General features: G+C 32.0%; 2 protein-coding genes across 5 annotated transcripts; both read left to right on the top strand.

Moving 5' to 3' along the window:
• Positions 1 to 3,951: 3,951 nt before the first annotated feature.
• LOC129306189 (uncharacterized) lies at positions 3,952 to 13,704 on the top strand. The gene is made up of 12 exons (XM_054946638.1): positions 3,952 to 4,145; positions 4,392 to 4,538; positions 4,640 to 4,822; positions 5,947 to 6,029; positions 6,190 to 6,388; positions 7,956 to 8,077; positions 9,432 to 9,498; positions 9,787 to 9,837; positions 10,530 to 10,582; positions 10,694 to 10,904; positions 11,992 to 12,162; positions 13,159 to 13,704. The coding sequence occupies exons 1-12, from the start codon at positions 4,080 to 4,082 to the stop codon at positions 13,231 to 13,233; spliced, it is 1,428 nt and encodes a 475-aa protein (XP_054802613.1). The 5' UTR covers positions 3,952 to 4,079; the 3' UTR covers positions 13,234 to 13,704.
• A 4,487-nt stretch (positions 13,705 to 18,191) lies between these two features.
• Positions 18,192 to 23,656, top strand: LOC129306564 (pentatricopeptide repeat-containing protein At5g28460-like). 4 transcript variants are annotated; one of them, XM_054947235.1, is made up of 3 exons: positions 18,192 to 18,532; positions 18,808 to 18,883; positions 20,481 to 23,656. In XM_054947235.1, exon 3 carries the CDS (start codon positions 20,545 to 20,547, stop codon positions 22,819 to 22,821), a length of 2,277 nt encoding a protein of 758 aa, XP_054803210.1. In that variant the 5' UTR covers positions 18,192 to 18,532; positions 18,808 to 18,883; positions 20,481 to 20,544; the 3' UTR covers positions 22,822 to 23,656. The 4 variants fall into 4 exon arrangements, with proteins under 4 accessions (XP_054803210.1, XP_054803209.1, XP_054803208.1 ...); XM_054947234.1 differs by having other exon boundaries at positions 20,523 to 23,656; XM_054947233.1 differs by having other exon boundaries at positions 20,535 to 23,656.
• Positions 23,657 to 26,943: the final 3,287 nt, after the last annotated feature.

Consider the following 26,943-nt stretch of genomic DNA (forward strand, 5'->3'; position numbering starts at 1 on the left):
AAAATATTTCTTTTTTATTTCATAAATTTTGCACCTAAAATACTCCAAAATTGAAATTGAGTCTCAAGTTTAGAATCATCATCCTATAGCCATAATAATCCATTTTTCATCCCAAATAATCATCTAAACCTCAATATTAACACATATTTTTGAATTTAATAAAAATTTAGTCTAGGGTTTGATCCATAAGCCTCAAATTCAAAATTCATCAATAAATTTATACTTTAGAACATCTATTATACTATTAAACACCTCAACAACCATATTTATTCAACATAAATTCATCTTATCTTTCAAACCTTAAATTTTTTATCATCACAAAATCAAAAATGAAAGGAGATAAGTGAATAAATTATTTTTTAAAATACTTACTTTAGTCTTAAAAAAGTTAAAATCACATTTTAAATATTCTATTAGAAATTTTTACCTTTAAAACTGTCGATGAATTCGCTCACGTGGCTTGCTCTGTTCATGTGCGGAAGAGAAAGTGAGGAGAGAAGGAAATGAAAGTAAAAAGGGCATTTATTGATTTAAAAAGCACATGTGAGTTTCATCTTCCTTTTCCTTCCATTTCTTTTTTTTTTTGGTGATTTGCCTCGCATGGATACCAAATCCGTTGCCACTCCTTTTCATTCTTTTATTATTATCATTATTATTTTTAATGTACATACACCTACACACAGCTATATATATATATATATATATTTTCATTTCTCAAACTCTTTTTATTAATAATAATAAGAATTTTAAAAATCTTAACTTGAAATTATATCTTAAATTAATTCAATAATTATCTCTCAATAATTTACTTACTTCTAAATATGTTTCAAAATCTCTATTATCTCAAATTAACTATTAAATTTTAAATTGAGATGTTACATAATACTCTTTCTATTAAAAAATATAAGACATTTTTAAGGAGTTGAATGTTAAAAAATGTAAGTTCTTTTTAATCTTTTAAGGTGTAATCCCCTTTTTTTAAAAGTGCTCCTATTGATAATGACTTTATATTTATTATAAAGTGTTTAATAAAGGTAAATATGAAAAATAAGGTTACTTGAAAAGTAGGCAACTACTTTATTGGGGGTGATATTCGGTTAAAAATGCTTTACATTTTTAAATGAAGGGAGTATTATTTTAAAAGTAAATATTTACTTATTATATTAAATTATTTTTATTATTTGTACATTTTACATAATCATGGCCCCACTTGCTTAGGGTCTTGTGTTTGTTACTACTCTCAGGTATTAAATTTGGGCATTTTCTTTAATAAAAATTTAAATTCAAATTTATCATACTAAAAGATTAATTCCTTTTATCAACTCTCACAATAATACTAAATTTTATTAAAAAAGGTGAACTATTACATTATAACAATAAAAGCCCAGGGAAATTTAAATTTCATGGGTGCAAAAGAAAGGTAAAAGAGAAACATGCATGATGATCGAGAAAACAACAAATGAAACAAAGAATACTCGTTCCATAAAGTATCAGACCTTGACACAACAAACTTGACCCAAACATGAAAAGCAAAAAAAATAATAATAAAAGACAGAGCCACGAGACATCCCGAACGAGAAAAAATTTCGAGCCTGCAGATGAAACTTTATGAAATTCATACATAGAAATGTTAAAACCAGCATGGAGACTAGCTTGGTTGCATCTGGTAATACTTAATAGAGCAATTGAAACATCAAGATATCTCTCGTAGGATCTTGAAAATCACAACCTCCCTAATAAAGCCATGGTCGTTGAAAGTCAACAGTTACTTGTTGAAAGCTTTTCCTGCTCAAAATTAGACCACAAACTATTTAACAATCAAACTAAATAAACCATAAATGTAGCGCAGCATGCTAGACCTCTAAGTGCCTGCATGGTGACTTGGATGTCCAAAATGGTATCGTGAAACAATATGAGGTTTTTAGCTAAAATGTCATGAACAGTAAAAGTTACTTATACAATAGGAGTATGTGTTTTCGTACTTTGTATTTTCTCCTTTTTATATTTTGCACCATTATTTTAATATTTTAAATTTTAAATTCATTTCAAGCAACTTTCTAACCCATATTAAAAATTAAATTTTCTTAACTCGCAGTCTAATAAATTTTAACTCACAATTTCAGCATGCTAGTGAAATTGTCTCTAGTCTAGAATTGTAGCTCTTGCCACTGCAAGTGAAACCATGATTTGTCTTGCTTGAGCAAGATCATTAGGAAGAGCCAAAATGGTGCCATTGATTAGTAAGAACTAAGAAGAACAAGTAAACTGCTCAGGACCATGGACAAAATTAGACATGATTATTTTTTTATATAAAGTTGCTTTAAAAAAGGAAATTAATTATAATGGGAAGTGACTTAGATATACTTCCTCCCTCCATCCCATTTTATAAAATACTTTTGTTGATGATTTGGTGTCTTAAAATACAAAGCATTTTGAAAAAAAATATGATTTAGTTAATGATGATTATTGTTGGCCAAAAAAAAGTTAATGATCATTATTCCAATATTACCCCTCATTATTTTATTTCTTCCCCCACTTTATTATTAATGAAGGAAATTTTTGGGAGTTTATAAAAAAATTAAGGACACATTTATTTAAGATTAAAGATAAGTTATTTTTAAATAGTTTAGAGATTTTATAATAAAGATTTATTTTGTATATATTTTATAAAAAGTTAACACTATTTTATGTTTAGTTACAATACAAAAATAAATATTATTTATTATTTTTACATTTTATAATATCTTCATGAATCTCTATTTATAAAAAATAATTGATTATTTAGCTATTTTAATATTTTATAATATCTTTATATATCTTCACATTTTTATCTTATTATTTTTAGAAGTAATTCAAAAGTAATTTCACCAAATAATTAAAAATATTTTTTTTAATTTCTAGTTATTTTAAAAGTTTAAATAAATATTATAAAAATTCACAAAAATAGATTTATAAATTGGGATGTGAGAGTGGTAATAAAAATACTCTAATATATTCTGTCCCTATTACAACAACGCATCTTTCAGAAATGTTATATTTTTAAATATGAACATGTTATATTTATTTAGAAGAATGTGAAAACATTTAAAAAAATAAAGACCAGCCACTCCTAATCAATTAATGGGTGGGGTATAAAAATATTAAAATCATTGACTTATCTATGGGCTAACTTAACAAGATAGTTGATCATCCAATTGTCTTCCCTGTTCAAAAGGTTAAGGTTTGCAATCCAACTTTTACGTAAAATCATATTTATGAAATTCATGATACTTTGAGAGGTATAATAATTATAGTTGTTCTTTGTGATTGTTGAGGTAGCCTATGCATAACCAAAAAAAATAAAAATCTCTACAGTTCTATACCCTTTTAGCTAATATAAAATACCAAACAATTCAGCACTAATATGAGAGATATGCCCTACTTTTTGATTAAAATCCTCAATTTTAGAATCATTTTTATCCTTCAAAACTCCACCACACAAACTGCAGCTATTAGTGAGAATCAACTCATCAACTTCAAGTTGAACTCCGTCCATCAAATGTTGTAGAGCACCGTGACAACCAGTCATAAAGAGTTGGGGTAGGTTATTTTTAAATTTTTAATTAACTACAATTCTAAAGAATGATGTAAATGATTCTTCTATCACTCAATCATTTTGAGTCATTTAGAAATATTACTTGATCTTTAATATAAGACATTTTATAAGTATTAATTATAATTTTCTTAATATTATTTCTTATTTAAATTTATGAAATATGAAAGAGGAAATAATGTAAATTTAAAAATTTTTCATTTAATATTTTTGGACCAAGTTAATTTCAATGGAGTAATCAAAGTGGCTTATACAGTAAGTACCGCAATGTCAAGCTGAGAAACAATGACTGTCTCGAAGAGATATCAGCCTTCAAGAGTCTGCAACGTGGCAGAAATTAGTCGTCAATTCCTGGGGTTCATTTTTTTATATTTTCTATTTCTTTTGGCTAAAAATCCGTTCAACGATTCTTACAAATTGAACAATCCCACGACAGTGTCAAGAGGGGAAGAGCGAGAACGATCCGTGCTCCCGGGGTGTGGGAGCCATGGCAGTAGCAGTGAACTGGTTCAAACCTTCTCCATTTCTCGGTCGCAAATTATCAACTCGCTCTGTAAGTCCGCCTGATTTGGCTTCTGTGTTTGACTGGGAAAATGGCGAATGATGTTTCAAAGTAGTGCATAAGTCTGTATATACCTTCTTATGCCTATGCTATTACTTAGCGTGGAAACACTGAACAAAGAGATTGAAATATACTGAAGCATTGTTTGTTTGTTTGAGCATTTATTGTTCTTATCACATTTTATTTCTATTGATGTTTTTAGATTTACTGAATCTGCAAATGATGATTTCGCTGTAGGCAAATTTACCGTCTGGAGAGTGCATGGGGAATTCGTTACAGCCATCTCGAATCAATGCACTATTTTGGCGATCTAGGAAGTCCATGGAGTCATGGGAAGTGGACTCTGTTTTAGGTCATTTTACTTTGGCAGGGTCCGACTCAGAGGTGTTCTCTTTAAGTGGTCCTTTCATGGTTCTTTATCCTTGAAGATTTATCTGTTGTTCTTGCTTTTGATATGCTACCATTTCATTGATTCCTGTGCTCAGGACACAGTGGTGAAGCTGGCACAACCCAAAAAGATAACAGTGTCAGTTGTATCTTCTATCTCTGAGGTAGCATCCTGTGAATGGGATGCTTGTGCTCTGGATGCCACAGGCACTGAAAAGTTCAATCCATTTCTTACCCATGGATTTTTGTCAAGTTTAGAGGATTCTGGTAGTGCAGTGAAGGTGTGGAAATCTTAGCTTCTACTGATAATTTTCTAATGATATGCCATCTGAACGATTAGGATAGAAAGCATGTAGCTCTTGGTTCAGTCTGTTTTATGATTCCTCTGTTGTGCCATGTTATAGCTTAATATGTTGAAGTAGCTAATATCAAGCTATAACCCCCCCTTTTCCTTTTCTTTTAAACTTTCAAGGTGTCTCACTGTAATACTGTTTTTATTTCTGCATGTTTCGTCCAATGTAAACTCTATAACTTCCATTGTAAGTAAATATGACATTTCAGGACGGGTTCAATTTTGCCAAGTCAAAGATGTAAATGTTAAGAAAGTGAAATCCCTTCATTGGCCCAAAATCAAGCCTTGCCCCACTCCTCCCTCCCTCTAAATTAATGGTTTTCTTTGCTTCTATTATTGGCAATGAGGGTAGAAGAGTACTGAAGATGATATGAAGAAGCCGTTAGTCATGTTTTCTTATCCTGTTTCATGATAATCTCCTTTATAGTGAATTCTATCAAATTCTGAGCCAGAAAGGTCTTCCGTGTTTGCATTCTGTCATCGCAGATAGAATACTTGCCTGGGTTAGTATATTGACCCAATGGATGCCAGGATATTCTATTTTAATGTATTTGAGATCCCATAAGATCAAATCAAATTGGTTTACCCTTCCTGCTATCTATGTATGGATTCACATGATAAATACAGTTGACTGGATTCTCTTTAAAATCTTGAGTATTTCTAAGGCTTCAGAGTCCTAATTTTTTTCATGGGTGTTCGCAGGCATGTTGCAACTAATTTCTTTGTTGTTCAGATGGTAATTATTTGTGCAACGAAGCACTGAAACGTATAATGTTGCAAGTTATAAGTACGAATGAAATGCTAGTAACAACAATACCTTGGGTGCTATTTGATAAAAGCAATTGTCTAACCAAGAATAGACACTTCTTTCCTCCTGTTTTTTTCCCCAATAAAATGTATCTCTTTCATCCTCAGAAACATTTTGTTTACACCCATTCAGGGTCCATGGTTGATATTACCCGACCTTTTTTTTTTGGGTCATATTACTGGTGACAAACTGTCAATGATACTGTGAAAACATCTGCATTTTCCTGTTATTGCTCAAAATTTCAGGAAACAGGATGGATGCCCCGTCACATCATTGCTAAGGATGAAAACAACAAGATTGTAGGTGTAGTCCCACTCTATCTTAAAAGGTTTGGCATCTGCTACATCATCCATGCGGCAAGTTATTTTCTAGTTCGTTATGGAGCTTGTCTATTGTTCTAAAAGTAATTTTCCTACTGCTTTATATTAGAGCTTTTATCGAACCTTTTATCTATTGGCATTCTTCTCACCTATTGATTTGGGTTGCAGCCATTCATATGGTGAATTTGTTTTCGATCATTCTTGGGCTGATGCATATTATAGCTATGGGTTAAAATATTACCCAAAGTTACAATGCTCTGTGCCATTCACGCCAGTAACTGGTCCAAGGATTCTAGTTCGTAACACCTCATACAAGGATCAAGTTTTTGACGTTATAGTATCTGCAATGAAGGATCTGACTGATAAGGTATCAAATTTATCATAGGGCCATAACTCTTAGCAGGTTGGCAAGTAGTTGTTTGAACACCCTCTGTTTTACCAGTATCTTCTTGTTGGTTTAATTTGCCACTTTGTGATCACCAGTTCAAGAATTGTCATTATAAGTAATATCATGTTCACAAATCTTACTTTCTCGCTATTAACTCTTAATATGAGACTTAAAGTTCTTCCTCTCGACAGAGTTTAGAAAACTGTTTCTTGCTAAATACTTCCAGTTCTAAAATTCTCTCTTAACTTGCATTTATGGTTCTGCTTAGGGAAAGTATTAAATGTAGGGAGGACCATTACACTTCCAACTGATGATTTAACTCATCCTTATATCACTTATTGAATTAGTTTAACATAATCTTAGATATTTTAAAATTGAATTCATTGAAATTAAAATAGTTGCAACAGTAGCAGCAGCACTCCCTGTACAAAGAAGGCTGATGGAGATGTCAGTGAGGAGGGTTGAATAGATGGTTTTGAGTCCTATGAAGAAAGGTAGAAAGGGATTAAAAAGAACACTTAAGGAGGTTATTGAATGGAACCTTTTGGTGAATGGTGTATCCAAAGAATGGGTTGTTGCTAAAACACAACATCTAAATGCAATTAGGGTTGGATACACGGTTGAGTCTTGTGAAGAAAGGTAGAGAAAGACCAACAAGATCACTTAAGGGGGTTATTGAACGGGACTTTTTGGTGAATGGTATATCCAAAGAATGGGTTGTTGATAAAACACAACATCATAATGCAATTCATATAGCCAACCTCACCTAGTGGGATGAGGGTTGTTTTGTAGTAGTAGTAGCACTAGCATTTGCAGCAGCAGCAACAACAAAAGTAGTTACAGCAGCAGCAGCAATAGTTGCAGTAGGTGCTACTGTTGACACTTTTGCTATAATTGCTACTGTTCCTGTTACACTTTTAACTGTTTTAAGTTTAATGAATTATAGTTTTAAATTATTTAACATTATGCCAAACTAATTCAGGAATAGTTCATCTATAATCTAGTAATCTACCTTATGGCAAAAATGAGTTTTCCTGCCATTTAGAATCTGTATGAGAAAACCTGACCTATCCTTTACTGTGCTTTAGATGAATCCACATTCCACAGATCAATGGAATATGGAATCTAACTTGATAATCATATAATTTCAACTCAGACAGTATAACAGGATGCACAGTACACTTTAAGATTTTGGCTACAAGCTTTCCTTGTTTTTTCATAGTCATTCGTTTTCATATGGACATTTTTTCTTTCTCTTGGCAAATTTTCTTTGACCCACACTGTCACTGACATGCTAGTAGAGTTTTTTATATTACAAAATTCTGTGTTTTTTATTCACAAGGTTCAACTGAATAATTAATACTCTTGCCAATTTTGTGACATTAGAACTCTTTTCAATTTTGAAGTGTTATCTGTGTACTGAATTTCATCAGTTTTTTATTAGCATAAATAGATTTTGTTATATTTTTTCTTTAATTTCTGTTTGGTTGTTGTTCTAGCATCAACATCTACTATGCATTTTAATCTGATTTCATTTTCCTGACAGTCTCAGCTTTCATCATTGCATATTACTTTCCCCACTGAAAATGAGTGGCACAAGCTTGGTGAAAAAGGTTTTCTACAGAGGATGGGTATGCAGTACCACTGGAAAAATCGTAACTATAAAAGGTGCATAACTATAAGGTCCCCATCTTTGTTAATGTACAACGTTCTTAGAATGCGTTAAGTTTGTATGTTAGTTTTGGCATACATTTTGGCTTCAACTAGGCATTCTGATTTTGTATTCACCCATACTGTTGGGGTTAGATGAATTGTGTTGGAGTTTAAGGTCAGCATCTTTTACTTCTTTTCCTCAACTTAAATTGAGCTCTCTCTTTCTCTCAAAAAAAGAAAAAAAAAAGCTGAAGATTTTCAGAAAATAATAAAGTTCTTTATTTTGAACCAATGGTTGCTAAATTACATATGGGAGGAGGTCAAAGGCGAACCACTAAATCAACCTCAACCATAAAAGGAAAATGATAGGAACATAAACGCAACTAATGACTCAACATTGAAAGCAAATAATGAAATAAAACCTCTTCAGCCCATTAACTCCTGTAATTGCATGTGATTCTTTTGATGAGTCTACACATTGAATGCCCAAGAAAAATCAGATCGTAACCAGACAAAAATATTTAAAATAAATTTCAGGATTAAACCAAACATAAGAAAGATCAAAAGGTCGATATGAAAACATAATAGAAACAAGTCAACTATTACCTCGTTTATTAGCCAAAAATTTGATTAATTACATGATTTCGAATACTTCTCTTCAAGCTGGGCAAGGCTTGGAGCTAGCATTGTTATTATCCTTTTTTCTTGGTATTTGGCAGACATGTAGCCTCCCTTGAAATGAGCTGGTCACTGCTTGCAATGTTCAATAGCTTGGTTGCAAGTTCCTTTAAAGAAAACACTCTGGCACAATGTCAGCTGTCTGAAACTATTTAGAGTTTCTCTAGTCAGTAAAATACAAAGAAGCATCATAAGCTATGCCAATGCTGATTAGGTTTTTTTAGCTTATACATAATGTTTCTTCAAGCTTGTAGTCATGTGTCCTTGTTGATGGCTTTCTTACCTAAAGACCATTATTCAATTGTTCTATATCACTTATTTCTGACAATTAACTTTTATGAGCTCTAATTATAGTTTTAAGCTTTCCAAATTCTGATTCCTTTTTATATATTTTTTATTCTTAACATTGAATTTGCACAGCATAAAAGGACTATTAAATACTATTCCCCCCCCCCAAAAAAAGCCTGCACCTCTGTTCTTGAATTGACACCTGTCTTTCTCAAAATACTGGACCATGGAAGGAATCCAGCATTGTTTTCCGGATCCTCAATGCAGTAAACAAGTGACATGATGTGTGTTAAGTGTGATCAATCATTATGATACATCAATAATTTACCTTTGGCTCTTGTGACTTATAATATTACATCTTGGCATCAGTCAATGTCATTTTGTTATTATGTCTACTTGGCAGTTTTGACGAGTTCTTGATGGACATGAAGCAAAGTAAAAGAAAAAATATTCGCCAGGAGCGCAAAAAGGTTGGTGTTTGTTGCTGAAGGCTTTGTGACATGGACAGAAAATTTTAAGTTGTGTTCAATGCGCAAATCCAGTATTGGTTTTCCTGTTTCTTTGTTCGTATTTTTAAGAATTTGCCTTCTCCTTTTCATACTCTTTGCGACAGCATAATGAAAAAAGTTGATTTTGAATTGTTGCAAAAGTTGTTCTCATTGTTTAATCCACATGTAAAATGACGGTGTATTTAAGATGGCATCTAAGCAGTTGACTTTGTTTGTTGGCGACATAATTATAGGAACTTTTATGTGCAGGTTTTAGCCCAGAACTTGATTATGAAACGGCTCCGTGGTTATGAAATAAAGGTACTTTTCAAGCGTTATGGGCTTTACAGGTTTTTGTGTGTCTTTGCAAGTGTGTTTCTTTCTTTTCTTTTCTTTTTTCTTAAATTGATTTTGTTGCTTTGTGCGGACTCCTTTTAAGGTTCCTGTTAGAATGTCTTACTCTATTCTTCTGTAACTCTCTTCTTTATTAAAATTTCTTTCCCTATGAATTCGTAAAATTGTAGTGTCAAGCAATCTTTTCTAGAATGCTCAATTTATGTATTTGAAGCCTTGATATTTGATATGGTGATAAAGATTTAAGTATGGCCACGTTTTGGTGTTCTTCCTATGTGCTATTCTGATCCTGAATCCAGATATGGAATGTGATTGAAGAATGTTGTGTCACTATTAGTCTTGTTCATGTGTGCTTTTTTCCTTTCTTAGGAGGATATAATTGCCTTTTTGTTTCTACTCTCTTTTCCTCTTTTTGATAAAATTTTTTCTTTTATGGGAAGAATTCATCTGAAGAACTTATGGTTGTTGGAAAAGTCTTGATGACTTTACTAGCATTTTACTCATTGACGCTGGTCAGTTTTGGTGTGTACTTTTATATTGCACATCCATGTGAATAACTCTACTTTCCATCAAGCAAATTTTACTTGTATATTATTGGGAAAACTTCAGCCTTATTCTTTCAATTTATTCCCTCTTTTTTTATGATTATGTATTGGCAGGCAAGGCACTGGGATTCCTTCTATAAGTTCTACAGGAACACTGCTGATAACAAGTCTGTTTCCTATGATTGAACCTTACATTTTCAAAAGAATCTCATCACATTGATAATATGGAGATGCATCAAATATCAGTACTTAAACATTGTAGTTGCTTTATTTTATAGGTGGGGTAGCCCTTACCTGACAAGGGAATTTTTTCATGAAATGGGATCAAAAATGGGAGATCAGGTGTTGCTAGTTGTTGCAGAAGAAGGAGATGAACTTGTTGCAGGAGCTCTAAATCTTATTGGAGGAGATACTTTGTTTGGGCGTCTATGGGGATGTAGCCCTCGAAGTTACTATCCAAGTTTGCATTTTGAAGCCTGTTATTACCAGGTACACATAATTGTTTAATGAGTTTAATATTATTTTTTTACATTGTATATTCTTTTTTTATATCTTTTAATTTATTTCCTTTGTTTTTAAAATTTTCATTCATCTCAGTAAGGGTTTACAGTTTACACCAAAAGCTTCTGCTGTTGAAAGAAAAGAATGTTTCTCATTTTCTTCTTTCTACTTTGCTTTTTCAAGCAACAAAGCTATTTAATATGAATGTGACTTTGATGCTAGTTGCCTTGGTCTTTTTGCGGATTGGAACGTTTCCACCCTCTTCCCCTCTTGTTTTGCTTGTCTGAACTTTTACCTGTTTTCTTTGATTGTTTGCATTGCAGCTTCTCCGCAAATTTCACTAACCCAAAAAAAAAAAAAATGAAAAGAAAAGAAAAGAAAGAAATCATACGTCAGGGCTTGCTTGGGAATTGGGAGGAGAAGGAAAGGAATGCAGAGGAAATGAAAAAAAATGGAGAGATGTAGAAGAGATTTTCTGATGATAATTTCCCTTTCCTTGGTGGAGAAATTTTGTCCTCCAAAATCCCCAAATATAAATATATAAAGGAAATAGGATTTCAGAGGGTTAGTCAGACATACTTCGTTATCATTCCCTTGTTAACAAATCCCAAACTTGCAAACTGAGTCTTCTCTTCCATTATCTTCAGTTCTAATACACTCTTACTGATTTCGTCTCTTGTACCAATGTTGTATATATGTCAAAATTACTTCTGAAGAAAAGAATTTAATTAGCAGAAGAAGAGGGAGGTTACCTATTTGCTTCGTAGGGCTGTTTGCAAGGCTGCCTCAGACCTTCAGCCTGGGCCCACCTGGCGCCCAGGCTACAAACAGCCATATCACAAGCAGTTGCAGAAAATCACATAGGAGGCTTTGTTTTGCTTCCACAACATGTTACACTAAATCCTGACTCACAATCTTTGAGTGGGACTCTGTTTCTCAAGTGTTTTCAGGCTTTCATGTCTCTTTTGTTGTTTGGTTAGATCCTATAATTCTGAAGGTTCACCAAAATCTCAAATAGGAATAGTATAGCTCAGGGAAGCATATAATGAAGTTAATGCATTATTTGGCATCTCAGGCAATTGAAGCGGCGATTGAACTCAATCTTCAAACAGTCGAGGCTGGAGCTCAGGGTGAGCATAAGATCCAGCGAGGGTATATGCCAGTGACAACTTATAGCAGCCATTACCTTACGGAAAATGGATTTAGGAAGCCTATTGAAGACTTCTTAATACGTGAATCTTCTCAGGTATGATAATTGTTAGCTACTAAACTATATGCCATTCTTGAAAGGATATGCAATTCTTTCTTAATTTTATTTTTCTCAGCCTTTCAAGTTTTACATGAAATAGGCCAAGAACGGAATTGAGAAAAAAGAGGAGAAAATACGAGAATGTAGGACGAGTCTGTTGGGATCAAATTCAACAAACTGACTTGGAAACAGTAAATTTTTGTGCTCACTATCTAACTAGGAATGCCAGAGAACTGATAGAATCTTTTGTAACCTTTGATCAACGATCCTGTTATTGTATTAAGGTGGTGGATGATGAAAGGAATTCCTCTTTGGTACTGATTAACTGTGACTACGTACCGTCTTGGTATCTGTAAACCCCTCTTATTAAAAAAAAAAAAAAAACTTAGAAACAGTCCCTCAGGAGAACCTTCTTTTACTAGCAAACTACCCAATTATACTGAATTGGGAACCATTCATTCCAACCTGTCAAAGTAGGTGCCATGTAGGCAGAGGCTTAGAAGTTCCGGTGTTGACGTGGATATATATGGCAAAATGGTATTGGTACTATAACACCACGAGACATACAGTATTCAAGTTCAATTTTCAGTGTTGTGCTGTGTCTAATACAAGTGTCAAATGAATATGGGTTGAGAGAAGACTTCTGGTTCTGGAATATTGATGCTTCGTACGCTCTAGAAACTCGTTAATTAGCCAAACTAGGAATAACAACTCAGACTACATAATCAACAAACAAGAATCTCCTGCTTTGGATTATATCACAATGTCTAAGTGATAGGTTATGCTCTCGTTTGTATGACAAAGATGTAACCATTTTCTTGGTACTGGTCAAATTCTGCCAGAAGGTCCAGAGGCTAGTTTTCACACACTTTTTAAGGACTGTTTCATTCCCTCTTCAAGTGTAGCCTTTCTGGTGAAACGTCATTACTATCCATGTTAATCTAACACGGATGATTTGCAATTTTCTTACTTTGATTTGTTGTCTTCTTGCAGGTGAAGCTTGTTATCAAACTCTTGCATGATTCTGGCCCTTTTAAGGAAAGTATCCTGAAGGGAGAAATAAATTGACATATTAATAACTTGGGAAAATATAACTTTGGGTTTCTATACTTTACTCGCATTTTACTATTTGTCCTTGCATTTTTTTTTGGGTGTTTTAGGTCTTCTAAAGTCCTTACACTTTGTAAACAATGAAAAACAAAAGTTTAGGGATGTAAAACACTGAAAAACAGTGCAGGAATTAATAGCAAAACGCGAGCAAAGTATAAGGACTGAAAATTATGTTTTCCTCTAACAACTTTCATATGTAAATATGCATATGGTTTTTTTCTCTCTCACTTTGTAATTGTAATTATGAATTTTTTTAGGATTATTGTATAGTAACATGATGAAGCGGTGGCTATCCGTACTTTTAGGCTTTTGCTGCCAAGGATAACTAGTGCAGCTCCATAGGGGCCACCCATTCATAACTTGCACCGGGGCCGATGGTTTAGCAGTGGAGGAAGAAATGATTAATTAAAATAAGATTAATTGATAGCATATTGAATTTTAAGTAAAATTTGGGGAAGATTATAGAGATGGTGTGCATTTTAGCAATTATTGGTTATTTAAATTTTCTTGTTTTGTGTGAGACATTTCTCCTTTGGGGGAGGTGTTTCTTAGAGTAATAGGGAGTATGATCATTTCTCCATAAATTTGTTGGTTATTCATATTTTATTGTTTTGATGCTAATAATACTAGAGAAACATTAGATGCGATCTTTTGTCTTTAGGGGAAGACACTATGGGACAAAAGGGCCAAATTTAAACTAACAAAGAATAAGAACATTTTAAAAATAATACTTGGGGCAATACTCCATTTATAAGATATTGTGTAAGTTATATATATTTTTAAAATTATGTCTGTATTTTATTTCACTTGAATAAGTTAAAGGTTATATTTATTTTATTTAAATGTACAATTGGAAAGATGTAAAAAACCTTAAAAAATTTTTAAAAATAGAAATTAATTGATAATAATTTATATTGTAGTTTGATAAAGTATAATATTAATTGCCTCACAATCTTACATGTTTTGCTTTAAATTTATATTGATATGATATCAGTTTTGAGCCCGAAGTCTCTAGACTATCTCAAATTCTCAATCTATTCATTGTTTATTGTTAGATTATTGTTTTAAATTTCACTTATTCACTCGTACATATGTGACAAAATGTTATGTGAAATTATGCTATTATCTTCTTCCCTTAACGTTGAAAGTGAACATATAACTTCAAATAGCCGGCATCAAACCATGAAAGTTGACCTAACTAAGGTCTTATTATCAACTTCATTAGTGGGGATAGTTCAAGCTTTTTAATCATGAGAGGTGATCTAGTCAAGGCTGTACATTTATTCTTGAATCATAGATTCTCCTATCTCAAATATAGGATTATTACAAAACTCTATTATCAATTTTGCTAGTTGGAGTTTAAGGGCAAGCCCTATTATTACATTCACTTGGTGGAGTTTAAGAGTAAAGTAATGAACCAAATACCAAGGCCTCATTGTATTGGTGTGATTCACATGGGCACAAATCACTATTACAAAGGTGAACTCCTGCCATCATTATGATTATGCAACTCATCACATGGCATATCACAATGTCGTTATCATCATGCTCATATTCATCAACATTACCAAATTCAAGAGTTGAAATCTTTATTTTCATATTTCATAATTACATTGATATTTAAAGCCCTACTTGCATATTTTAAAACTAAAACAACATATATACATTTAGATATTTAAAAAATATATTTTCAAAATTCACAAATACCTATAATTAATTAACAAGTAATAACATGCAACAGAGTCTTTGATTACTTTAAACCTTTGAGAACTTAAATGTTATGCCCAAACAAAACTTGCTTTTGAGTTAAATTCAAGCTCTCCAATGTTTCGTGAGGTTAATTTATAATTAATATCAACCATTGTCACTTATGTCAATGACAACATTTTCAACTTCTAATTTCACACTTTAACAATCAAATTTCCTAACCATAATTTCAATCTCATACTTAATGAGTTTATTAACTCCCATTAATTTCATTTAACTCACATTAACTCAAATAATTACTAATATAAGACTTAACAAATCTAAAGTCATCCTTTAAAGGCTTAGGGTTCGTCTAAAATGGAAGACTCAAGCTCACAACCTTGTAAAAGCTCTTAAATTAGGTTTAGAATACTTAAACAACTCTCATTAATCTTATTTAAACCAATGGTTTCGGATCTATAGTCTTAGGTTTGAAAATCTCACCCTTTACATCAAACTCCAGCTCAAAAATCTAGTATAGAGAGAGATGAATGGTAGAAGAGACTTACTTTAGGGTTTAAAAGCTCTTAATCTCTTCCAAATGCTAGTACTTTGTGCCCTAGCAGAGTATTTACTTACACCTATCATTCTCACTCACTCACTCACACACACACACACACACACACACACACTCTCTCTCTCTCTCTCTCTCTCTCTCTCTCTCTCTCTTCCTGTTCTATAACTCATATTTGTTGGTTTTTTATTTTAAAATTTTGTCCATCTGCTACAGCATATGGTGCATCCGTTGCAATGAATGGCATAGAATGGCCAAGTCCAAGTTTGTTTTCCTACTTTAGTCCAAAGTGGCCTAAGACACCTCTAAACTTGATCCAAAAATTAAAAATAAATTTAATAGACCTATTAGTCATTCTAAACCATATTTAAACTAATTTAAACTCAATTTTACTTATTTAATCTTGATTAGTTCACTTAATCCAAATATTAAAAATTCAAGATGTTACACTTGTTAGTGGAAGGACTAGAGCTTGAGCAACTAAATTTTGTATCTTTTTCTAAATTTTGCTAATTAATATACAGGGGCATTTTTGTCCATTCACCTCATCCTTCTTTGCTTATTCTAATGCACCTAGTCCTTCAATTTGTCTTGATCCTTGAGAACAATTTCCCTCCTAAGGTGGTCTTTTGTAGCAATTTCCCTTGGATTCTAATATCTCACACGCGCGCGTGCGCACAAAGAGAGAGAGAGCGCGCACAGAGAGAGAAAAGAGATATATATATATATATAGAGAGAGAGAGAGAGAGCTGCCTTCAACACGCACACACAGTGTATATATACCTTCAATTAACTTTAGGTATTGTTTGGGAGTTTTGTTTTAAGGATGGAATGGAATAGAGCACAATGGAATGATTAAAAGTTTTATAACATTATTTGGAAGAATTTTTTAAAAAGGAGTGGAATAGCTTGAGATGGCTTACTAAGTCATCCTAAATTCATTTTTGCTAACCTCTAATTTGGGAGGTCAATGATGTAATGTCATAATATATATAATGTTATTATAAAATTATACTCATCCTTCTCATCTTACTCTTTCACTCCTTTTCACTTTAATATTGAAAAACATAATTATATCCAATTCAAATTTATTAATTTAATAATAATTTTTAAATAATTGTTAAATAAAATTATTTATTTCTCTTATAAAACTTCCAAACAATGAAATGTTCTATTCTATTTGACTTCATCTCATTCCACTTCACCTCGTTTCATTTTATTAATAATCTTTTTGTCATATACTCTCAAATATATTATGAAGAATTATATACAAATTTCAAATAAAAATTAATTACTCACAAGCCCTGTTTGCTTGTAAATAAATTTAACATGTAAATAAATATAAAAATTTAACTCGTAAATGCACTGGAAAATGATTAATTTCTTTATTTGGAATTTAGTTGTAATTCTTTTTAACTTTACTCTTTTTGGTTTGAGAAGAGGAGAAGGGAGAAATTAAAGTGTATTTGGTTAGAAATTTTTGAAAGGAAAGAGAGAGAAGGTTGGGGCTTTTTTTTGTTATTTGGTTGATATTGAGTAAAAGAAGGTAAGAGAAATCTCTTATTTGATTTAAAAATTGAAAAATTGGAGGGGAAGAGGGGGAAGCAACTCCCCTTCCCATCCATTCAATTTAGGATTTTTTTTGAAAGGAAAATAAAAGAAAAAATAATTATATTCTAATTATTTTAAAAATTTTAAACCACTCTTGATATTAAAAAAATTATGTATTATCTTTTCTTTTCTTTTATGATAAAATAAATTTTATCAACTTACAACATTAATATATAAAATTTTAATACTAATAAAATATAACATTGATGTATTTGTTTTTTAAAATTATTTTTATTAATATAAGCTCATATTATTAAAATAAAAAATTAGTAAATTATAATATAATTGTTTTTAATAATAAATAGAAATAAAATAAATTAAATTTAATAAAAATAAAATTGTTAATTTATATTTTTTATTCCACCTAACATTCCAAACAAACCCCTCCCTGACCAAACACAATGGAGCCTATAAGCTATAATTTTAGGAAGAATTTCAGTTAAGTATTGAGAAGAGATTTAAATTTAGGAGGGTTTAAAAATATTTTAAAATTTTAGTTTAGTGTAGGAAAAAAATTAAAAGCATTTTGATAGTAAAAAGACTAAAATGTCCTTTACTTGTTATGCAGAATAACTAGTTATTAATTTTTTTATTTTATTTGTTAATTTAAGAATATGAGTTGTAAATTTTATGAGTTGACATGTTAATAATTATATAAAATTTGACATTATTTTTTTAATTACAAGCAGCAATATCAGTTGTTAAATTTTTAATTTTATTTATTAATTTAATAATATCAGTTATAAATTATTAATAGTTCTTATAATTTATAACTGATATTAGAAATTAATAAATAAAGTTAATAAATTAATAACTAATGTTATTAAATGTCTGACAAACAAATGTAATTTATATGTAATATTAATAAATTAATAAGTATAATAAAAAAATTAATAATTAATAATTTTATAATATGTAAAAAATATTTTGCTCCTTTAACCGTTAAAATACTTTTAACTTTTTTTTTTTTAGAAGTAAACTGAAATAAAATATTTTTACACTCACCTTAAATTAAATCTCTTCTTAAGTCTTTTGTTGAAATTCTCGCATAATTTTAACCGAACAATCGGAACCTGGCCGCCAGTTGAAGTTTAGTTCTCCTTCACTCTTCATTTCGAACCTCGCGCCGTTCTAGTTGCAGCGGCTCGTCGCTGCTGCTCCTGCTGTCGCGACTCCGTTCCCCACTGCTGAAGTCGTGCATGTGTAGCCGCTGCTCGTCTACCCCGTTTGCGCCGATCAAGTCGCTGCTGCTTGTGCCGTCGCACATCCGTTCAGACCTATTGTGAATCAGCGTCCTCGGAGCTGCCTTAAAAAAAAGTCCTCGTCGTCGACACCCATTGTGAATCAGTCCGTATTATTATATTCCGAACCAACTGGGATACTGAGGTATTCAATTTCTGACCAAACAAGATCTCCATTTCAATCTCAATGCTCTATATATAGTTGTGACCGTATATAATGTATTCGGAGACACGAAAAAAAGGATGTAATGAAGAAAATGAATTTAATTACTACATTATTTTCTGTCACCGTCTCACCCTTTTTCTAAATGAACGGCTGTAGAGAATTCAATCTACCTCCACCGTTCTTGTAAATTTAGTTTTTGCTTCTTTGTGAGTTAATGTTCTAATGGGCTTTACTTTTTTTTTTTTTACTCGCAGAAATTCAATAATGTGGAACTATTTTCTAGGAAAGAAATAGATTATGTTCGGACATCGGGCTGAGCACTTTTTCGAGGTAACTTCTTCGTGAGTTTTGGTCAATTTGTAAGACATGGCCTTTGTTTTTATTACGTGTCTCATTAATCTTAATTTCAATGCATGTATTGAAATGCATTTTAGATTTCCATCTTTATGTTGTTTTTGCAACATATTTTTAATTTCACTTTTATATATTTTCTTGAAATGGATAATTTGTTGGCTGGGCTGTTTTTAATTTTATTTGTTGTAGTTGTTGTATTGTTTTGTGACAGGGAAGCTGAGAACAATTATCGCGATTTTTTTTTTTTTAAAGAAACATCCCTTTTTAGATCCTAGAAATTGACATCTAGATCGGATAACGTTATAGCCACTCTAGAAAGTATGCTTATGTGTCTTTTTCTAGATCGTTCTAATTCTAACCGATTTGAAAAAAATTTCTAGATTGGTTCAATAATTGATATATCCACTATATCCATGTCTAAGTGAGAACCGATCTAGAAAGTCCTCAACAATCAATCTAAAAAGTCTTTTTTTACGCTAGTGGAGCCCAAAGTCCCAAAACCAACATATTCACAATATACATATATACGAATATTAATTGCCTCAATCTTCTTTTGTGGTTTGCATTTAGTTTATATTGATATGACATTAGTTTTGAGCCCAAAGTCCCTAGAATTTTTCAATCTATATTTTTTTTTAGATTATATTTTTGGATTTCACTTATTCCCCCGTACATCTGTGGCAAAATGCTATGTGAAATTATGATATTATCTTTCCTCTGACGTTGAAAATGAAAGCATAACTTCAAATAGTAGGGGTATCAAATACCTTCATCAAAATTACATAGGTGATGCAAAAATAGAAATCATAAGTAACATGGGAAGGAATAGAGGAAATAGGACATAAAGAAGTGCTTGTATCAGTTTGCATGTTCATCCTCATTAGTCTTCTCAATGTCCTCAGCTTGTTTTCCAAGCCTTTAGTTTTCCCCACTTCCTGAAATTGACCTTTCGGCCTTTCCATTTTCTTTCTCTTATAACCTCAGTCTCATGTTTTGGTAGCCCTTTTATTGCTTGAATTGACATAGAAATACAAGTATCAGATTCTTTGAAGAAGGCACAAGCATTGAACTTGATTTTTGCGGTTGCTAAACATAGTCATAAGGTTACATCTCTTTGTGGATCTGTCACTTATTCTACTTCATTGAAACTTAGGCGACTTGAGTGGATACCTTGTTATATGTGTGTGTGTTTGATTACTGCCTGTATATTTCACATAAATAAGTGATTATATGATCACTTATGAGTATAAAATATGAAAATGAGGCATTGAGTTATGGTAGCAAGATTTTCACCTCATGCATTTTCAAAATCACCTCAGAAAAAGTGTCAAAACCAGGAACTGTCATTTCTGACAGACCTATGTTTTCTTTGTTTTTGGATACCAAATGAATTCCAATTCCAGTTGCTCTAATATTTTGCTAGTATGTAGCTCGTAAGCAGAGCTTTGTAACAAGTATTAATTTGCAATTTCCTAGAAAGAGTTATGCAATTTCAAAGTTGTGAACAAATTTAGTTAGATGTGATAATATGGGTTACATATTTCTTAACATTCCAGCTTTCCATTTATTTCAGAAAATTCTGTCCTAATCTTAGTAAAGATCCTCTAATATCTAGATTTCTCTGAAGGAGTCTTCTCATGGCAGCAATAAGCATAATGGTCCCAGCCTCAAGACAGCTTCAGCTCCTCCGCCACCATCTTCCACTGGGCTGTCATTATTGTCATACTTCCACTGTCTGGTGTGATTTGGCGCCATCACAAACTCATGATAAGTCACTTGTAACCCAAGTGGTGCAACTTCTCCAGGTACCTGAAAATGAGTGGAATTTTGATCAGCTTCATCCCCTGCTATTCTCCACCACTACCACCCCTCACCACCTCCACACAATCACACTACATTTGGGTTCCTCTTCAAAAGCCCTAAATTTTCTTGAATATGTTAGAGCAAATGCACCATCTGAGCAGAGCCCTTGTCTGTCTCCCATATTCCATGGTGTTCTTATGCTTTTCAGTAAAGAGCCCATTTCAGAATGTAAGCTTTTGGAGATTTATGAGAAAGTCAAGCAGTGGAGCATCCCGCTTACTTTCAGATCGGCTACTCTTCTGATTCAGTGCCTTGGAGCGGCTAAAATGGTGGACGAGTTGCTTCTAGTTTTCAATAATCTTGACCAATCTGCAAAGAGAACCTGTGTTGTCAATACATTGATCAGTACATTGTTTAGAGTGGGGCATACTGAAAGTGCATTCCAAGTGCTTGATGAAATGTGTAAACCAAATACTGTGTTTCCTCCAAACAAAGTCACTGGTGATATTGTTTTTGGTGAATTATTGAAGAGGGGAAGCCCTGTAGGTAGCATTGCTGAAGAGGAAATAGGTTGGTTGGTAAGAAAGCTAAGTAAACATGGTGTTTTCCCTAACACCATCAAACTCACACTCCTGATCGCCAACCTATGTGGGAAAAAAAAGACTCGGTTTGCTTGGGATCTTTTACATGATGTAATGAAATTAGGTGGTGCAGTTGAAGCTGCTTCATGCAATGCCCTCTTGACAGGTTTGGGAAGGGATAGAGACGTGAAGAGGATGAATGATCTCTTAGCCAAGATGAAAGAAATGGAGATACAACCCAATGTTATAACCTTTGGGATTCTTATTAATCATTTATGCAAGTCTCGGAGGATTGATGATGCATTGAAGGTGTTAGAAGAAATGAGAGGAAAAGGAGGGAGTAATGGGATGAATGTTGAACCTGATGAGGTGATATTTAATACTTTGATTGATGGACTTTGTAAAGTTGGGAGGCATGATGAGAGCTTGACCTTGTTGGAACAGATGAAAAATGAATGTAGGCCAAATACTGTTACGTATAACTGCTTGATCGATGGTTTCTGCAAAGCTAGCAACCTTGATAAAGCACATGAGCTATTTGATCAGATGAACAAGGAAGGAGTGGTACCAAATGTGATCACCCTCAATACACTAATTAATGGTTTGTGCAAACATGGGAGGGTTGGCAGTGCTGTTGAGTTTTTCAATGAGATGCAAAGGAAAGGCGTAAAAGGGAATTCTGTGACCTATACCTCTCTAATCTCTGCCTTTTGTAACGTGAACAACATTGATAAAGCCATGCAATATTTTGACATGATGTTGAGTTCTGGATGCTCTCCAGATGTGATCGTCTTCTACAGTTTGATATCTGGTTTGAGTCTTGCTGGGAGGATGGATGATGCTAGTCTTGTTGTGTCAAAGTTGAAAGAGGCCGGATTTGGTCTTGACTTGTGTTGCTATAATGTGTTGATAAGTGGATATTGCAAGAAGAAGAAGTTGGAAAAAGTACATGAAATGCTACAGGAAATGGAACAAGCTGGAGTTAAGCCTGATATTCTCACTTATAATACTCTAATATCCTTCCTTGGCAAGATTGGAGATTTTGAAACTACTTGTGAGTTATTAAGAAAGATGAGAAAGGAGGGTCTTGTGCCTTCTGTGGTCACTTATGGGGCAATTATACATGCTTATTGTTTACATGGAAATGTTGATGAAGCCATGAAAATGTTCAGGGAAATGAATTCTACACTGAAGGTTCCTCCCAACACTGTCATATACAACATTTTAATTGATTCTCTGTGCAAGGTTAATGATGTAGAAAGTGCTCTTAATTTTATGGATGACATGAAAGTGAAGGGGATTAGACCTAATACAACTACATATAATGCTATTTTGAAAGGGATTCGTGATAAGAAAATGTTACATAAAGCATTTGAACTTATGGATAGCATGGTTGAACATGCTTGCAGACCTGACTATGTGACCTTGGAAATTCTAACTGAATGGCTCTCTGCAGTTGGTGAAATGAACAAATTGAAAACTTTTATCCAAGGGTACACGGTTTCCTCTTGTACGGTAGAGCGTGACTAGTTTATGGTTTGGATATATAGTCAAATGGTCATTATTTGTGTTTCAACCACAAAAGAGCAGGTGCACAGTAAATGCAACTTGGGTTGGGTAGATATCAATTCTTTCCTATTGTTTAGCTCAATCTTATGGAGTTGAGATATTGTAATGCAATGTATGTCGTATGCCATTAAGACTTCATTGCTGTGAGGACTTAATAATCCTAATTCCAAGAACTATAATTTATGCCTGATTTTCAGCTTAAGATCAAATATGGTACGGATATAGATAAGCTTTATCAGACAACTTATTGCAGTCGGTTTTCAACATGGATCCTAATAGATAGATGGAAACCCCCTGAGGGTTTGTGAGTTTTGATACTGATGGCTCAGTTCTTGATAGTAATGATACAGCTCGTGGTGAAGTAATTAGAGACAAAGCAGGTAACTGGATTAGGGGCTACTGCAACAAGCTGCCTAATTACCCTACTGCTATAACTGAAATTTGTGGCATGATTATGGATTAGATCTTTGCTGGGACCTTGGTTACAGGAATGTTGAGGTTGAGGTCTTTATTGGTTGTGCTCTTGCTATCAACATCATTTCCAGGGACCAATTGTTTGACCACTCTTTCCAGGATGTTATTCTAAAAGCTCGTGAGTTCTTGTTCTGTAAATGTAATGCTCCTCTTAGTTTCATGTATAGGCATTTAAATTGTACTGCTGACTGCTTGGCTAGAAAAAGCCATGAACTTGATTTTGCTTTTTGTATTTTTGATCAACCCTTATGTTTTGTTCTAATTGGTGGTGGTTGATGAAAGGCTTGTTCCTGATTAGATATGGATGATCTTTTCATGGTTTTATCATTCCGTTGAATACTAGAATATCTTTTGTTTAAAAAAAAAATATATCTTGGCGACGAATAAGTTATAAACGTTGCAATTCCCTTAGTAGTTAGTTTTCAACTTATTTCTTGCTATTTTCATTTGTCTTGTACCTTTATTGAAATTACTTGGCACTATACAGTTTTTTTTCCAATAAAGTATACAAAATGGTCATATATTAGTTTATAAATTATTTGATTCAATTTTCTTCCCCTTTTTTTTTTTCAACAAAAATGTAAAGCTGGCTATGATTATCATTAATAAGTCAAAATATTACAACAAAACAAGGGCTAAGTCTATCTTTTCTCATCATTTACGGCCTCTTGATAAGAGGTCGACAATGATCGAGGATGCAAAAGCTTTTCTTCCAAGACATGAAAATAGTAAGCTAATGTGGAGCTGATAATTCAGGTTGTTTATTTGAATTAGTTTTGAAGTATCTTACCTTCTTAAAAAAATTTATATAGTTAAATTTGGTAATAATTTTTTTTTCAGGCGGGGTTGGGCTGGCCTGAATTACCAACTCTAAGCTAACATGAGCTTTGGACCAATTTTCATTCTTTTGAAATGTTGTACAATGAATTTTGGCATTTTGTTCTTTATACAAACAGACAAATTAAATATTACAAATAAGACTCTTCGTCGCTTCCATTAACCCAAAGTTCTTTGGTGGAATTAAGTTGAAGCTACCATTTTTTATTAATTGAGTTGAAGTCTAGCAGAATGAGTTAGTTTCTTATAATATAATAAATTAAAATTAAATCCTTGCTAGTAGATGTGTCTATATTTAGTGTTTGAATTTGCTTTATATAAGATTGCTTCTAATGTAAGGATATTTATGAGCAATAAAAAAAAAGCAGCTGTTTTTTTTAATAATAATTAATATCTTCACTATTAATATATACTAAGATGATAATTTGATCAAGTAAAAAAGATATTAATTGTTCTTAAAAAAAAGATATTAATTGAACATAAAGATTTCATCAAATGCATATTATATATTGAAATATAGGATTTAAAAAAAAAAAAACCTTTAACACGCCCCGTTTGTTGCTTTGTATATATGAGTGATGGGTCAAAACTCAAAACATTTTCTGTTGGAGCTTTTATGTTTATGCATGTCAAAAGAAGTCTTCCATTTCTCAAACTTGAAAAAAACCTTAGCATATAGTATATATTAAGATAAGAATTTAAGCAAGTAAAGAGGTTAAAAAGAAAAGTGGATTGCTACATATAATAACAGGCCAATATAATTGAGATTTAGCTTTTTTTTTTTTAGAATATTAGCCCAATGGCTATGAAAAATAGAGTTCTCAAGAAGAAAAAATTAATTTTTTAATCTTTTAACTTTTAACTCATTTGTAACTCAATTTCTTAATTATAACTCACTGCAACTCAATCTCTCAATTATGACTTACTGCAATTTAGTTTCTTAACTTTTGTCTTACTTATAACTTGATCCTCATTTTTTAATTTTTTTTAAAAATTTTCTTATCAAATGAAAGGAATAAAAAAAATGTTCATATTTTGCTCTAAAATACCCCCTCTTGCTTTTTGATGTGAGATCTAAATTAACATAAAAAAATAGAGCTAACAAAAGTTGAGAGATTGGATTAAAAGTGAGTCAAAAGTTGAGGGACTAAATCATATGCAAGTTATAGATGAGGGACTGAGTCACAGTGAGTCATAGTTGAGGGATTGAGTTACGAGTAAGTTAAAAGTTGGAATATTAAAAGATTAATTTTTCCTTTCAAAAATTATGGATAAAATTTTCAAATATTTTGAAATATGGCCTATTCACAAAATGAGTTGGAGTTGATTTTTCCTTTTTATCCACAATAGAAATATATAAAACATGTAACGATAACTTTCGTATGAATTGCGTTAGGAATATATCTCATATAATTGAACGATTTTAACGTTGAACTAAATTCTTTAACTTTCAACTAACCGAATCGATTCCATGCACGTACAACCATCTTATTTCTCTCCTTTTCACAATTATTCCTTTCCTTTCTTGCCCCACAATGATCACTATCAAATATTTCTCAACAGTATTATCCAATACTTGTAAGATTGATCATTAAATTCTAGTTTTTGGAAGTTGAACAGTAGGCCAAAATTTATTATCTATCATTCACCATCTTCGTATTTCTGAGTAATATCTTCACCAAATTGTCATTCATTTTTTTTATAATATGTGATTTATTGTTATTGATTATGAAACTTTGTATGAATTAGTGCCAGAAAACATAGGTTATTATCTCATTGTTCATATTTTTATTTTATTAGTTTAGGTATTTGTTTTTTTGTGATAAGCTAAAAGTCTATAATTTTTTGCAAATTGTATTTGATCCATTTTGGACAAATGATTATATATTTTTTGTGTTACTGATCTACGATACTACATCATTGATATACTTCTATATATCAATGATATATTATCATAAATCAATATATCCAGACAATCAGACATAAACTCATTTATGATTGATATATAGTCATATATCAATGATGTGGTATTGCAAATCACTAACATGAAAAAAATATAATTACTTTCCTAAAATGGATCAAATATATTCCCCAAAAAAATTTTGAATTCTTAGCTTATTATAGAAAATCAAATACCTAAACTAATAAAATAAAAAATCATGAACAATTTAGGTCTTCGTTCATCTGCTTTGCTATCTGACATTTAGGGAAACTAGAGCATTATAATTTTAAAAGAGCAGTTTTGTAAATTAAATTTTAGATAAATATTAAAAAGCCATTATTCAAATTCAAAAAAGGTCGGGTTATTATTTTTGTTTGGTCCTATGATATGGGCTAAATTTGCAAAACTCCCTTTTTTTCTCCCTTTGAGTGAGTTATAAGCGGTGTCAGACACTTTAATAATCATTAATTACCTTTAATATTAACATCCAAAAATGATTTCCAGAAATTGTCATCAAATAATATTTAATCTTGAAAAAATGACAATAAAATTTTTTTGAATTATGTAAACGACGTTTTGGTTCTTTAAAATGCTATAATTCTCCTGAATTTTTTTAAAAACTTTTCTGTCATTAAAGAACTACCATAAATCAAATTGCCCTCAATTCAAATTTCAATTGCCATTCACAAGTTTTGTTTAAAGATTTACAATTTTTTTCCTTAAAATTGTAAGAATTCAATAGCAGTTGACAAGTTTACATTTAAAATCTTAATATTTTTTAAGCATTGCAAATATCAATTACCATTCACAATTTTTTTAAAAATTCACAA

Source organism: Prosopis cineraria, unplaced genomic scaffold (genome assembly GCF_029017545.1).
Source record: "Prosopis cineraria cultivar Desert tree isolate PC_DT_omini unplaced genomic scaffold, ASM2901754v1 PC3, whole genome shotgun sequence".
Lineage (NCBI taxonomy): Eukaryota > Viridiplantae > Streptophyta > Magnoliopsida > Fabales > Fabaceae > Prosopis > Prosopis cineraria.

Coding starts and splice junctions, on each gene's coding strand:
- LOC129306189 (XM_054946638.1), top strand. CDS start 4,080: ATGGCAGTAGCAGTGAACTGGTTCAAACCTTCTCCATTTCTCGGTCGC. Junction 4,146..4,391: donor GCAAATTATCAACTCGCTCT/GTAAGTCCGCCT, acceptor ATTTCGCTGTAG/GCAAATTTACCGTCTGGAGA. Junction 12,163..13,158: donor TAATACGTGAATCTTCTCAG/GTATGATAATTG, acceptor GTCTTCTTGCAG/GTGAAGCTTGTTATCAAACT.
- LOC129306564 (XM_054947235.1), top strand. CDS start 20,545: ATGGCAGCAATAAGCATAATGGTCCCAGCCTCAAGACAGCTTCAGCTC.